This window comes from Clinocottus analis, unplaced genomic scaffold (genome assembly GCF_023055335.1).
Source record: "Clinocottus analis isolate CAN_PGR_092001 unplaced genomic scaffold, fCliAna1.0.p SCAF_3, whole genome shotgun sequence".
Lineage (NCBI taxonomy): Eukaryota > Metazoa > Chordata > Actinopteri > Perciformes > Cottidae > Clinocottus > Clinocottus analis.
Window position 1 is genome coordinate 22,830,689 of NW_027176042.1, and position 15,824 is coordinate 22,846,512.

The following is a 15,824-nucleotide window of genomic DNA, read 5'->3' on the forward strand; positions in this document are numbered from 1 at the left end:
TAATCTCTCCTTTAAATTCTCAGAGGGAATGAATGATGACGGCAGCCGTTTCCTTCTGAGGACAAAAGTTGTTGGAGGTAGTTTTTTTTTAAGAAATATATTTTTGATCATCAACAAACTTTACGTTACATAACTTTCTTTTAATTCAAAGCCGTCGGGCCAACGAGCTCAACAGGGGGTGAGAAAACAAATTACACAATAACAAATGTACCCTCTGTGTTTTTGTGATTTCCAATGTTGTCTTCTGAACGCCGCTGCATTTGTTTTCCACGTCGTTATTTTCTCGGGTGAACTTCAACGCGTTCAGATGTGTGGCCCTGGAAAAAAAAAAGACAGACGAGGTTTTCTTTAGTTTCCTCTCAGCGTGGCTCTTTTTAGTCAATTAGTCAACTGGAAAAACGTGTCGCTTTGCGAGGAAAAAGAAGCCGTCGTTGTTGTTTTGTGTCATTAAAAGGCAGACGATGTGTTGCACAGGAAGTGTAAGTGTGTGTGTGTGTGAGAGAGAGATTATGGTCTGTTCAATCAATAGCGAGTTCAGAGGACCCGCTATCCCCCCTCGTTCCCTTCTTCACTGTGCACTTGCTGCAATTACCTGACGTCTGTGAGGAAACGTACAAAGCCAAATCACGGTCCTTGATTAGTTGTTGTAATCACAGGGTCGGAGTGGCAGCTCCACTCGACGCACACATCGGACAGCATTGACCTCACATGGGATCATGTAAATAAAGATATTAAAGATAGTTTCACAGGATTTTTTTAAAAAAAGCTTCATGTGTTAAAGCTGCATTCTCTCTCCTGACCACCAGGGGGCGACTCCTCTGGTTGTATAGAAGTCTATGCTTCATGTCTTAAAGCTGCATTCTCTCTATTGACCACCAGGGGCGACTCCTCTGGTTGTATAGAAGTCTGACTCTACTTCTCTCTTGATGTATTCCCTCAGTAAACATTATAAACATGAGAACATGTCTCAATTTCTAGTTTCAAGTCTTCTTTAATACAGCGTGATGTTTATTTTGTAAATTTTAGAACAGCGTCCATAAAGCAGAGGACACTTTAAGGCGGGGCTAACTTGTGATTGACAGTTTGCTACCAGATCCGTTTACGGTGTTTCTATTCCACTCCTCCTATGTCCAAATATGGTCACTTCTGTTCAAAAAGCTTTTTCATACAATATCATACAAAATGTAGTATAAAGGCGCGTCGAACAATGTCACCCCGTCATTCCTCCGCATGTTAGGTGTAGCTGTTAGCTGCTTCTGAGCACCGACCCCGGACCTGTGAGAGACATACATGTGTACATATCTGTGAGTGTAAATTAAAGTGTCCTCAAATATCATCTGGAATTAATCAGATACCAGACATCTCAAATAGCAAGTGGAAGTTAAGCCTCAGATTCAAATTGTATCTTTGAGGGTAGAAAGTGCTTTGAGATTCGCTGAGACTCTGCAGCATTATGGGGAGGGGAGGGGGTCCCGGTGGAGTCACTGCTCCCATCAGTGGAGCACTTAGACCTTGATAACTGGCACCGAGGCAAGTAAACAAACTCTTATTGGTTTGTTTCCCTCTCTCGGCATGAACACCCCTCACTCGAAATGCAATAGGTCGGAAATATTGAGCTGGAGATGGCGGCCGTAATAAAGGAGCTTCATCTTCGAGTGAGGGCAGCACATCAAATCAACACCAGTGTTTCAGAAGGGATTCTCTTTTTTTAAATCGTTTCAACGCTTTCCCATATCGTTGTTTGATTGTGTTTTTTGGGGGGCCTATTAGGTGTAAAACATTGAGTCATAATGTATACTTGACTCACGGTCAGGTGCAATTTGGCCTTTTTCCTTTTAACGTCTGATAGCAATCATCCATGCGGCAAAGTATAAATGTCGTCTTCGTAGAATGAAATGTTGGAACTGCACGTTATGAACCATGCAGGTTCACAACCTTCATAAAAATCCTCGAATGTCGCTCTCAGGGTGGGAAATACCGACGCTTGGACGGCGTCTTGAAACCCATCAAACTATGGTACCCCTTTAGCGTCCGTGAGACACGTCGGGCTTTCGACTGACGTTGCGTTCCCACCAAAAGCGTTGCGAATTTGAGTAGATTAAATGCAAAGTCAATGCAATAGGTTGTGGAAAAAAGCAAATTTTCCATCGGGAAATGGCGTGGATGGCGCGACGCATTTGTCGCGTCGCGTTTAAGGTAGCGAGAATTTGCGCAAGTTTCCATTTTGGAACTATGGCAAAAGAGTACGCACGATGGAGTTTGATTATCCAACGTTTGTGGAATTTACACAAGTATAAAGAAGAAATAGTGTTTATTTTCATAGTGGAAACGGTAACTGTTTTTACGGAGATACTACACAGCATTATTGTCGAACGGGAAAAAAGTGACGCGGTAAACGCGGCTCGAATATTCGCAACGCTTTTGGTGCGAACGCAGCATAACTCCAAAGTAAATGCATCGTCGTCCGTTTTAGATGCTCAGAGCGACGGACGTAGTAGAGAGAGAGAGAGAAAGTCCTCAAGCGGAGAGGAAGGGGGTCAAACAAACACGGGACTTTCTCCCAGGAGACCAGTGTTCGTGATACAAAGTATCGTAACTGGGTTAGGGGTCAGTATGCATGTTGGACGTAGAACTCTAACCGCACACGAACCTCCAGTGCCGACTTACTTGCGCCCGAAATGTTAAATGATATGCACCTCCCACCAGGACAAATTTCTTGTATGTGAAAACACACACGGCAATGAATGGTTCTGGTCCTGATCATGTTGCCTCAAAACTTCCGGCAAGAAAAGAGATTAACCGTGTTTGGGATTTATTGTGCCAGTATGTCAGCGTGAGTGCGCTTCAGATACCACAAACTCTCTGAAGACTGCAATAATTTCACTCTAACTGCTGTGATTATGTGAATTGGCTCATTCTCCTAAGAAGGGGCCAATTTGGAGTCAAATATCTGCACATTTACTCCATTTAAATACATGCAAATACCGCGTCGCTAATTGCTTGGCACTCGGTTCAAGGTGCACTTCATCTCTCGTGGTAGTGCGCTGTGAGAATTACGCGGTTTCGTCGCATTTGTGCAGGTTCTGTGGTCGTTAAGAATCTGCTGATCTGATTGGCTGCAGCCGGCTGACGTGTCCAACACACCGAGGGGCGTTCATCAAATAAGAGGGACAAAACATTCAAAGGCTTCTTTGTTACTGGAGCAAATCATGCAGATGGATGAAAGTCTAATAAAATGCACAAGAAATGTTTTGCACGTGGTATTATCACATTATACCATACACTAAGACCAATTAAAATCACATTAAATGTTCATTGATGGAGGCCGAGCACCTGCCGTATCTTTGTTCGGCTCTGTCGCAAAGAGAAATCTGATTATTGCGGCCCTGCAGATTTCCTCTCAGGCTGCTATTTTCAGATGCTACCAATTAGAGAGTTGAACAGTGACCCTTGTCACCCTCGCCGGTGACTGTAAAGCTTCGTTATCGTGAGCGCGAGGTAATAACTGAGAGACGAGCACAGTGACATCAACTACATCAGCAGACTGTTATTGGAGACTTCAGGGCAAATTAACTGGAAACACCTCCATCAGCTAACACCTAGCCACCATCAGCTAGCACCTAGCTTCCATCAGCTAACACCTATATCAACTAACACCTAGCCTCCATCAACTAACACCTAGCCACCATCAGCTAACACCTCCATCAGCTAACGCCTTGCCTCCATCAGCTAACACCTCCATCAGCTAACACCCAGCCTCCATCAGCTAACATCTTGCCTCCATGAGCTAACACCTACATCAGCTAACATGTAGCCTCCATCAGTTAACACCTTGCCTCCATCAGCTAACACCTAGCCTCCACCAGTTAACACCTTGCCTTCATCAGCTAACACCTTCATCAGCTAACGCCTTGCCTCCATCAGCTAACACCTAGCCTCCACCAGCTAACACCTAACCTCCACCAGTTAACACCTTGCCTCCATCAGCTAATACCTTGCCTCCATTAGCTAACACCTTGCCTCCATTAGCTAACACCTACATCAGCTAACACCTAGCCTCCATCAGCTAACACCTAGCCTCCATCAGCTATTAAAATTCTGAATCTTTTGGTAAATGCAAAAAAAAAAAAAACCTTGTAAGACTCCAAACTTTATTTTATGTTTCCTCTGCAATATATAGTGTATTTTTTAAGGGATGTTTACATGTTCAAAACAGCACATTTCACCTTGTGGCTGATAATTTACAACGTTCAAAAAGTTTTTAATTCACAAACTTTTCTTCCGTATCTCCACGTCGTCGGGGTCGATGTTGAGATCGAGGACGTGTGATTGCTATTTGCTCTCACGCTGGCTTTGCTTTCAAAATAAGAGACAATTTGCTGAAAACCTCTGGAAATGAAAATTAAATCAGTGGTACGCCGTCATCGTGACGGACTCTGAAACCCTGAACGCGTCAGACTTTCTGCTCTCAGCGGCGGTCGGCGGTAAACTCACCGGCGTAACGTGTCACAACTGTCTGAGATCGCTGACCCGGAAAATGTTTTTCGACGTTTCTCAGTGAACAACAGGAGAGAGAAACCAGCCGTAGGGAGAGGGGAGACGGGGGAGATGGGGGCAGCCGCCGCTGTGCAACACGGACTTCTGGCTTCGCTCTTTATTCCTGTCAAACATTTCCTCTCAAAGCAGTAACATCAGCCGTGTGTTTTCTTTGTGTGACCCACTGTGATGAATATATTATTCTGAGAAAATAACACAGCATCTTTTGAATCATTAAATATTGTTTGTGGACGACGTTCACCTGGATGCTCGACGGGGAGCCGGGTCACGTCACCTAGGAGCCCTGTGTGTTTACATGATGTCTCCTTAACCCTTGAATACTAACGTCTTCACCCGTAGAACACTATCGTGTTAGACGTTAGTGTTCTAGGGTTAAAGACATCAGTGTTCTAGGGTTAAAGACCTTAATGTTCTAGGGTTAAAGACGTTAGTGTTCTAGGGTTAAAGACGTTAGTGTTCTAGGGTTAAAGACATTAGTGTTCTAGGGTTAAAGACATCAGTGTTCTAGGGTTAAAGACCTTAATGTTCTAGGGTTAAAGACGTTAGTGTTCTAGGGTTAAAGACGTTAGTGTTCTAGGGTTAAAGACGTTAGTGTTCTAGGGTTAAAGACGTTAGTGTTCTAGGGTTAAAGACGACAGTGTTCTAGGGTTAAAGACGACAGTGTTCTAGGGTTAAAGACGTTAGTGTTCTAGGGTTAAAGACGACAGTGTTCTAGGGTTAAAGACGTTAGTGTTCTAGGGTTAAAGACGTTAATGTTCTAGGGTTAAAGACGTTAGTGTTCTAGGGTTAAAGACGTTAGTGTTCTAGGGTTAAAGACGTTAGTGTTCTAGGGTTAAAGACGTTAGTGTTCTAGGGTTAAAGACGTTAATGTTCTAGGGTTAAAGACGTTAGTGTTCTAGGGTTAAAGACGTTAATGTTCTAGGGTTAAAGACGACAGTGTTCTAGGGTTAAAGACGACAGTGTTCTAGGGTTAAAGACGTTAGTGTTCTAGGGTTAAAGACGACAGTGTTCTAGGGTTAAAGACGTTAGTGTTCTAGGGTTAAAGACGTTAATGTTCTAGGGTTAAAGACGTTAGTGTTCTAGGGTTAAAGACGTTAGTGTTCTAGGGTTAAAGACGTTAGTGTTCTAGGGTTAAAGACGTTAGTGTTCTAGGGTTAAAGACGTTAATGTTCTAGGGTTAAAGACGTTAGTGTTCTAGGGTTAAAGACGTTAATGTTCTAGGGTTAAAGACGACAGTGTTCTAGGGTTAAAGACGACAGTGTTCTAGGGTTAAAGACGTTAGTGTTCTAGGGTTAAAGACGACAGTGTTCTAGGGTTAAAGACGACAGTGTTCTAGGGTTAAAGACGTTAGTGTTCTAGGGTTAAAGACGACAGTGTTCTAGGGTTAAAGACGTTAGTGTTCTAGGGTTAAAGACGTTAATGTTCTAGGGTTAAAGACGTTAGTGTTCTAGGGTTAAAGACGTTAGTGTTCTAGGGTTAAAGACGTTAGTGTTCTAGGGTTAAAGACGTTAATGTTCTAGGGTTAAAGACGTTAGTGTTCTAGGGTTAAAGACGTTAATGTTCTAGGGTTAAAGACGACAGTGTTCTAGGGTTAAAGACGACAGTGTTCTAGGGTTAAAGACGTTAGTGTTCTAGGGTTAAAGACGTTAGTGTTCTAGGGTTAAAGACGTTAATGTTCTAGGGTTAAAGACGTTAGTGTTCTAGGATTAAAGACGTTAATGTTCTAGGGTTAAAGACGTTAGTGTTCTAGGGTTAAAGACGTTAATGTTCTAGGATTAAAGACGTTAATGTTCTAGGGTTAAAGACGTTAATGTTCTAGGGTTAAAGACGTTAGTGTTCTAGGGTTAAAGACGACAGTGTTCTAGGGTTAAAGACGTTAGTGTTCTAGGGTTAAAGACGTTAATGTTCTAGGGTTAAAGACGTTAGTGTTCTAGGGTTAAAGACGTTAGTGTTCTTGGGTTAAAGACGTTAGTGTTCTAGGGTTAAAGACGTTAGTGTTCTAGGGTTAAAGACGTTAGTGTTCTTGGGTTAAAGACGACAGTGTTCTCGGGTTAAAGACGTTAATGTTCTAGGGTTAAAGACGTTAGTGTTCTAGGGTTAAAGATGTTAGTGTTCTAGGGTTAAAGACGTTAATGTTCTAGGGTTAAAGACGTTAATGTTCTTGGGTTAAGGGATCATGTCATGTGTTCAGTAGATCCTGTTTGCAGTTCCTGTTGGATAAAAATATTTCTCAAGAGATTTATGGATTTATTCTGGATGGAGGTCAGAGATGATAACGACACTGTTCGTCTCCCTTAATGAGTTTAACATATGAGGTGCACCCGCACTTCATACTAATGAGAATAATGATGAGAATAATAAAGAAAATTATACATACACAATTATAATACAGATAATGGCAAAAATTGTAATACCATTACTGGTAATAAATAATAAATAATATGGATCATCAAAATAATCCAAATAACAATGGCAATAAAAATGTAACTAATATTTATATAATAATAACACTGATAAAGATAATGATGATAATAACAAGAATAACTCTAATTACAAAACATAATAAAGATAATATTAATAATAATATGTGTAAGAATGCTTATAGTTCTAATTCATGCTAATGTTAATAGTACTACTAATATATTCAAATAATAACAATAAATTGTGATTAATTTATTACAATACCAAACTAGTATTGATCTAATAATATTAATGATAATAATCAAAATAATATCTCCAATAATATAATTTTAAATAATAGCAACAATGGTTGCGATAACTTAAACGGCTGTGCGGACCACTGAGAAATCTGCATAAAAACACCTGCAGAGAAAGCTGCTAATAAAACATCTCTTTGTGTTTATGGAAAAACGGTTTATGGAATAACGATCTATGGAATAACGGGCGGCGATGCTTCTCCTCGGGTCCTGCAGTCTGACATTATGCGCTCCATAAAGTAGGCTAAGCCTCATCAGGGATTCTTATGAATTAAGATCAAACGCCGCGTTCGCCCTTGAGGGAACATCCAGATGCAATTATTGTCGAATCCCCACTTTTTTTCAGACGCATGCTCGGCGTTCTGTTGCACTAATTCTCTCCTCCGAAGAGTAATTACAAGGACATTTCTAATTCAGTTTTTTTTTTCTCTTCTAATTCACGAGAAGATGCTGAAGGAGCAGTCTGCCCTGCAGTCACACGCTTTAATGTCCTATTCATTCCCTTCTTTAAGTAGTGAATAAGCCGTTTGAGGAACTCATGGAGAGTAAATGTACATAATCTATGATGGTTGTTACAATACTGGCGAATTAAGGAGTGAAAATCCCCACAATGCATCATTGCAATGGGCTCGTTAAGGGTCCTCCCTGCTGTTTGAGGTTATCGCGAGCATCCGTCTTCAGGCTGGATCAGTGCGTGGAATAGCAGGTTGTTCTTCTGCATGCATTCATTATTCAACGCCTCAAAAAGAAAAGGGATCTTTGAATGATGCCAGCGGCACAGCTGTCCCTCTGCCGCCGCAGAGACCGCGACGGAAAACCATGTCACTCAACAAGTGATGGGAGGCGGCGCTTCAGTTCTGCCCTACATCCAGACTGTTGTGTTCAAGGACCCTCAAAGAAAAGAAAAGAGAAAAGAAACGTTGTGTAGCAGCAGCACGGGACGGGTGGTTTGTTCCTCCTGGAGAAGGTTTCAGGGTGAGAAGGTTTAAGGGTGAGAGGTTGGGAAGGTTTAAGGGTGAGAGGGTGAGAAGGTTTCAGGGTGAGAAGGTTTAAGGGTGAGAGGGTTTGAGGGTGAGAAGGTTTAAGGGTGAGAGGGTTTAAGGGTGAGAGGTTGAGAAGGTTTAAGGGTGAGAGGGTTTAAGGGTGAGAGGTTGAGATGGTTTAAGGGTAAGAGAGTTTAAGGGTGAGAGGTTGAGAAGGTTTAAGGGTGAGAGGGTTTAAGGGTGAGAGGTTGAGAAGGTTTAAGGGTGAGAGGGTTTAAGGGTGAGAGGTTGAGATGGTTTAAGGGTAAGAGAGTTTAAGGGTGAGAGGTTGAGAAGGTTTAAGGGTGAGAGGGTTTAAGGGTGAGAGGTTGAGAAGGTTTAAGGGTAAGAGAGTTTAAGGGTGAGAGGTTGAGAAGGTTTAAGGGTGAGAGGGTTTAAGGGTAAGAGGTTGAGAAGGTTTAAGGGTGAGAGGGTTTAAGGTTAAGAGAGTTTAAGGGTGAGAGGTTGAGAAGGTTTAAGGGTGAAAAGGTTTATGGGCGAAAAGGTTTAAGGGTAAGAGAGTTTAAGGGTGAGAGGTTGAGAAGGTTTAAGGGTGAAAAGGTTTAAGGGTGAGAGGTTGGTGAGGTTTAAGGGTGAGAAGGTTTATGGGTGAGAGGGTGAGAAATTTTAAGGGTGAGAGGGTGACAAGGTTTAAGGGTGAGAGGGTGACAAAGTGAGAGGGTGACAAGATTTAAGCGTGAGAGGCTTTAAGAGTGAGATGGTGGGGAGGTTTAAGCGTGAGAGGATGAGAGTGAGAGAGGGTGGGAAGGTTTAAAGGTGAGAGGGTTAGAAACCCTCAAACAGAACATTATTGACAATACAGTACTGCCTCTTGTACCCTATTGCTTAATTGAAAACGTACACGTTGGTGAGAGGGTGAGAAGGTTTCAGGGTGACAGACAGCGAGGCTGCTGGTCATTTTAAGCCCAACGCTTATGGAGGAAGCGACATGATTAAATGATTAAACGCACTTCTTAAGTATCTCCGTATAACTACATGACCACGGTGAGGATGTGAGTGACGGAGAGCAGGGGACGGAGGCGGGAATGGACGAGCTGAGGGCTTTTTAAAGATATATTATTCATTCTTCATTTGATTGGGAGGATTTGGATATGAAATCAGGCCAGCTCTTCAGAATCAGCTACTTCTTGTCCCGGGAAGCTAACGGCCTCAACCTGTTTTCATTATTTTTGAAATAGAAATCATATCCCTCATGTACGGTGTGTTTCTTTAACGTTGATTTATTTGGTTTTGCTACCTGAGACTTGATGAAGAGTTTCAAACTTATTTTTTTTTAAATTAAAAAAATGAAGTTGTTCGAGGACAAATTCATGGAAAGAACCCTCAGGGTGATTTTAGAGGAAGTATTTAAGACTTTTTGTTACCACTGATGCTGTATTTTGACTCGATTATGCGTTTTTTTTCTTCATCAAAACAATATTAAATACAATAAAGCACTTAAATTATATAAAAAGGATGATATAAACCAAAGCAGCGTGAAGTTAACGCTCATCCGGCTGACGCATGGATTTAGGATTTGTCCTGTTTGAAGGTTGAATACATTTCGTTTTACTCCTTCGCATTTCTCCCGTGTTTTAGAAGTCGGTTCATCGTCACAGTCGGCGGTAATCTCCTAACATACTTAAGCGGTGAGGAACCTACGCAGCGCCACCTACACCTCTGGGTTCCTTTGTGCGCGGCGCGAGCGCAGGTCACATGTGCGGCAGATATTTCTGGCTCCTTTTTCATGGAAAGGAGCCAGAAATATCTGGAGCGTTCGCGTCACGTGCCAAAAAAAAACCGCCTCGTGGGTCGTGTTGTGCAAAGAGGCGCCCGTAGGAGGCGCAGTTTTTTTCCTGCAAATGCAAAGTTACTGAATGGAAAACCATTAAAATGGTTATTTCCTGGCCTGGGAAAAGTCAAAAAGTGGAGTAAAAGTCCTGTAAATGTGTTATTTTCATGTGTTCATGACGTTCATTTACGGTCAGGCATCTATATAAATGTTTATTCTTTAAATCAAACTTTCACAACCACAACTGAGTTGCAAAAACAAGCAGAGAGAGTCTCAATACCATTGTAATAAAACAACCACAGAGAGATCCAAAATAACAATAAAGAGATGAAAAATGACAACAACGACAGGGATGCAAAGCTGTCTCAAAAAGACACAAATCTACAGGGATGCCAAATGACGACCAAGAGATCCAAAACAACGACAGGGATGCAAAACCATCTGAAAAAGACACACAACTACAGTGATGCAACGCAGACTAACGCGTTTGTTTTTTCGGGAACGAAGCTCCTTTCGCTTTTCTTCATGTGTCGCTGACTTGTCGTCCGCTTTGGTCTTTCAGGGTTCGACGCGTACTTCACGTCGCGCACGCTGGAGAACAACCGGAGGAACGTGTGGTTCGCCGAGTACTGGGAGGAGAACTTCAACTGCAAGCTGATGAGCTCCTCCAAGAAGGACGAGAGCAGCCGCAAGTGCACAGGTGAGTACAGGACACGCCCCCAAACAAAGGGGGAGGGAATACAGCCAATCAGCTCCTTGCTGTGTTTACAGCAATGAGCTGCAGGACATTCATAGGTGATGTTCTCCTGGAAAAGGCTCTGGACATAAAAGACAAAACAGTGGAGCACAACGCTTCATATTATTGCTAGGTTATATGCTATATGCAAGATTGATTTAAATCTAAATGCATGAAATATTATTGTTTTATTATTGCAGTACACGCAAGGGATGATGAGCGGGGAACAGAATCAACAGGAATAAATATTGGATTGCTCAATGTTAAAATAACTCAGGGCATCCCGAGTTTTATTATAATTAAATATAAGATAAGATCAAACTGTTGTAAAAAAAACAATCTAAAATAACACTAACGTCTGTAAGGAGGGGCAAGATGCTCTTTCCTGCAACGTCGCCGATTAGTGTGTGTGTGTGTGTGTCCGTGCTGTGTTTCCGATGCACTCCAAAATGTAACAGGTTGGCCCTCCTGCACCCGCCCACCAAGTTTCATGGAAATCAGGCCGGCGGTTTTTCCGTAATCCTGCTGACAGACCGACAGACAAACGAGCGTTTTTACAAGCAGTCCAAAGGAATGCCAATTCCTTATTTCTTTATTGTCACATTTCCCTGACACCCGTTGTACCAACCCTCACCCCCACCAACACGTATTATAATTCTTTCCACATTGGCGGTTGGGATCATTTGTGCCCCTTAGAACTAAACCTTCAATTACATAATGAACACGCCTCCTGTGCCACTCCGGAGTGATTGAGCTCCTCTGTGGCCTGGAAGCAGCCGGCGTGCAGACGAGAGACTCCAGCAGGCAGCTTTTTATTCTCCGGAACGACCCTAATGACGCCGACGGGGGGAAATTCATCCTCGCAGAGTATCGAAAGCCGCTCCGAGGCGGTCGAGGGCCTGAAGGTGGGGGGGGGGGGGATCCTTTTGTGTCAACACAAAAGGAATGATCATTATGTCCCCTTCTATTTGCAAGGAAACCAGGAATTATGAGGATAACGCTCCGCACGTTGACGCGAGGCCATTCTTCAAAAGCTTGTTTTTTACGATACGGAGACCTTGAAAGGTGTCGTTGGGGCACCAAACGGTTTCATTTGGCGCCTCTTTCAAGTCATTTACGCTCAAAAAATAGGTTTTGCATCTCTGTAGTTGCCTTGTGTTTTTTTTTAGGTCGTTCTGCAGCTTTTTGGGCCCATTTATTCTCAGTGTTAGTGCATTTTGCTTCTGTTGTGGTCATTTTGTGGTTATTTTGCATCTTGCAAGTAGTTTTGCATCCCTGCCGTTGTTTTGGATCTCTTTGTGGTCATTTTGCGTCACTGTAGTTTTGTGTCTGTTTTTTAGATAGTTTTGTATCCCTGGTTGTTGTTTTTTACATCTGCGTTGTGGTATTGAGTCTCTCTGTGCTTGTTTTTGCAACTTTTGTCGTGGTTGTTTTTCGTCTCTCTCTGTGCTAGTTTTGCATCCCTGTACCGTGGGCCCCGTACCCTGCAAGCCCGTTCATCTGAGATGTTCCAGCCGGCAACGTTTCTGAGCTTTTACAAGTTCAAAGATAGAAGATTTCCAAGAGGTGGCATCAAGAGTCGCAACAGTCGCTTTAGAAAGTCGAACAGGAAAATAAAGAAGCGCTGCGTTACGACATCGCCTCCTTTTATATATTTGCTCTAATTATCTGGCCTGGTTGTAGCCAGTTAGCTGGAAGGCAGAGAGTAACTCTGGGAGCCGTTGTTGGACGAACCAATCGGGTGTGTTGGCATTTCTCAGCGTTCACTGAAAACACATGAATAAAACATGATGCCCTCAGCAAGAAGGTTTAAATCTCTCTGCCCCCATCATATCTGTGTGGAGACGATAATGAATCAACACGCTCAGGTTCAGCCTGAGTAGTGAGTCCTCACACATTCATTGTTATATATATATATGCAGTTAAGATGATGGTATGCATCTCTGGATATTAAATGGTGCATGGGATAAACGTGTCAGTGGTTGGTTGCCAGATCCACAAGTGGGAGGGATTAGTTCACCATCTCTTAATTTATTCAACATTACCTGAAGATTATGTTTAATCTCCGACAGCAAATATATATGTGGACTTATTCATCAACAGGACATCCAAATACATTTGTGAACAGACATAAATGTTATTTTCTGGAAACTCAAGCAGTGAAGGAACACCAAATCCTGTGAGCAGACACAAGGCCTTATTATTAAACACCATGCAAAACCCAAATTCCAGGGTTTACCTGGTGTGGATGATTACGGTGTGTGTGTTTTTTTATCAATACAAAGCTGAAGATTTGGTATTCAATAATATCTTCTGAGCTTCAAAAATGTTGACGCCGCACCTGTAACCTGTAATCTCTCCCCAGACTTCCGCCCGGGGAGAGATTATGTGCCCATTCATGTGTGTGCACGGCTAATCTCTAATTCTGCTGCAAACTGCACAATATTTTTGGAAGCACAGTAACGGCGTCATGTTCAGGGACCTCCCGTGGTTATCCGTGACTCACGCTTTCTCAGAACATCTTTTATTACCTCACTCTTACTGCCACTGACGGCCCTGCACTGCCGAGTACATCTCAGCTGTTGTTATTTGGCTAAATGCTAACAGCTAATGGAACTACCAGTGCACACACTGCCGAGTGCATCTCAACTGTTGCTATTTGGCTCTATGCTAACGAATAATGGAACTACCAATCAATAAGAGATGGGAGCAACACTGGATCTGCACACTCGTGGAGCAGTTCATTTGACGATGGCGAAGCCACAGCTGTGGCTTCCATCCTTCCTTTTCCAACGCTTATGTTAGCTAGCGTGCGCAAGTAAGCGAGCTCCTTCTGGCTCAAGCTAAACCTTACCCTCACGATGAGATATGCGCCCGCCGCGCTCGACTGGATGTCGTCGAATATGATGGCGGCGTCATCTTCTCTGGGAACAGGGGCCAATTAGACACAAAAACACTGAGCACTTTTAGCATTTATCGCGCAGAGTGGAATAGACACTGTTACCTTACGTTTGCCTCCAAGAAGTTGTTGACAAAAATACAAACGGTGATCAATACTACTTACTAACCTGCCTCTGCTTGATTATGTTCCCCTCAAATAAATTGTTAACCTGCCACATATAAACAATATACGATGAGTACCGTGCAATGTGGCCCGCCTCCCCTTCCTCTTGTACTGGAATTTATCGACAGTGTGATTTAGTTTCACACCCACACGACAGAACGGGGAAAACAAGTATAGCAAGCGGCCATTTTTCACAGGCAGGGTCGTAATCGTGCATCACCAGTGGTGACAGACTGGGACCCGGTCTGGGATCGGGTCTGGTTTGGCACCCCCCCCTCCCCGGTGCAAGGCCATATATTATGGGAGAATTTGTGACTGCATGGGGATGCCCCCAAAGCATGCTGGGATAAAACCCCTCCTTTTTGCTACACAAAACGAGGTGAACCACATTGCTTCTTCGAGCGATGCAGAAAATAAACACAACGGGAACCTATCAACGCTGTTTTATGCATCGTGGCCGGTCCGTATCGGCGTCACGCCCATAACCTCAAGGAAGAGCGTTCCATCAAGCGGCTTATTGCCGCAATAAAGCCGCCACCTGCTGCGGCATTAGGACGCTGGCGTTTGGGTTTGTTTTGGAGGCGGTGGCGACTTTACAATGCACCATTAGTCGCACTCAGCGGCTCTGTGCTGCTTAATTGCATTTTGAAAGCGTGGAAGTAGTTATGTTTGCCCAATAGGGTAATATATTACGCTTGATGATTGTGTTTATTCCGTCAATTTTCAGGGATTAAAAACAATCAAATAGTAAATTATGTAAATACTCATATCATACACTTTGAGAAACCCTATTTAGCATTCATAACCAATTGTGACTTTTCACCAAATTTCCATGACTTCAAATCAAATTTCCATGACAATTCACCAAATTTCCATGACTTTAAACCAAATTTCCATGAATTTTAACCAAATGTCCATGAGCAAGCATTGTGTGAAATCTGTCTGTAAGCAGTAAAAAGTGATAAAATATAGTATTTCAACTAACAATGAGGAATCAAAGCATACAGTAACCCTTAAATGACACAAATGAATGAGAGACAATTGTTTGATTAAAAGAATAAACATTTGTATAGATGCCCGTATGTATGCCTGCTTGTATTTTGAGCCTCTTTCTTTTAAAACCATGTTCATTATTTCAAACTCAGCGTAAATGAACGTCATGAACACATGAATATTACACATTTACAGGACTTTTACTACACTTTGGGGATTTTTAATATTTTTTTCCAGGCCTGGAAATAACCATTTTAAAATTCCATGACTTTTCCAGGTTTTCCTTGACCGTAAGATAAGAACCGTGGACAGACTATGATGTAGCTGTCAGCAGATGGAGGTGAACCAGAGGAAACACCTGAGGTTACAGGGGATAGCCGAGTGCAGCGACAAGCTGCAGGGACAACATTGTGCCCGCGGTGCCTTTGTGGGCTGGAGCACAAGATAAAATGATGCCAGTGGGGTCCGATGGGCGTGCAGCTTAGTGTGTGAGGAGACTGAGAAACTCCTGTTCATAAGATAACATAAAGCTCCCTTTGCTGCAGGGCACGGCAGTAGAGAAGGGGGTTAGAGTGCAGCATGGCCTCCGGAGGCCTTCCTCACAAGAGATAGGAGGCCTCCCCGTCAAGCGTCCGCTCAGAGCTGGAAAGGCAACGGAGGTAATTATCGGCGCTGTCGATCGTCCGAAAAAGCCTTTAGAACAGCCGGCTTCCCCTCACAATCCGACCGAGACGGCTCCTAACAACGTCACGGCACGAGGCGCTCACCTCACCGGTCAGGAGGAGGCGTTCTTCATCTTTTCGGGGGGGGGCAGATGGCATCGTGGCTGTTATTAAGGATAACAGCGGAGCGCCGGGAGCCGAGCGAGCCAGTTGTTAAATGGGCGAGGACATCTGCTTCCTGGTGTTTGCGGCACATTGCATTTCTGAGCCGGATTATTCAC

The 15,824-nt window shown here is 43.2% G+C and overlaps 1 protein-coding gene across 3 annotated transcripts in view; it reads left to right on the top strand.

The window, feature by feature from the left end:
- Positions 1 to 15,824, top strand: part of grm7 (glutamate metabotropic receptor 7) — a 183,616-nt gene that overhangs the window by 103,592 nt on the left and 64,200 nt on the right. For all 3 annotated transcript variants that reach the window (XM_068594332.1, XM_068594331.1, XM_068594333.1), the window contains exon 5: positions 10,651 to 10,788. In XM_068594332.1, coding sequence (XP_068450433.1) covers positions 10,651 to 10,788 — 138 coding nt within the window. The remainder of the gene's footprint in view (positions 1 to 10,650; positions 10,789 to 15,824) is intronic.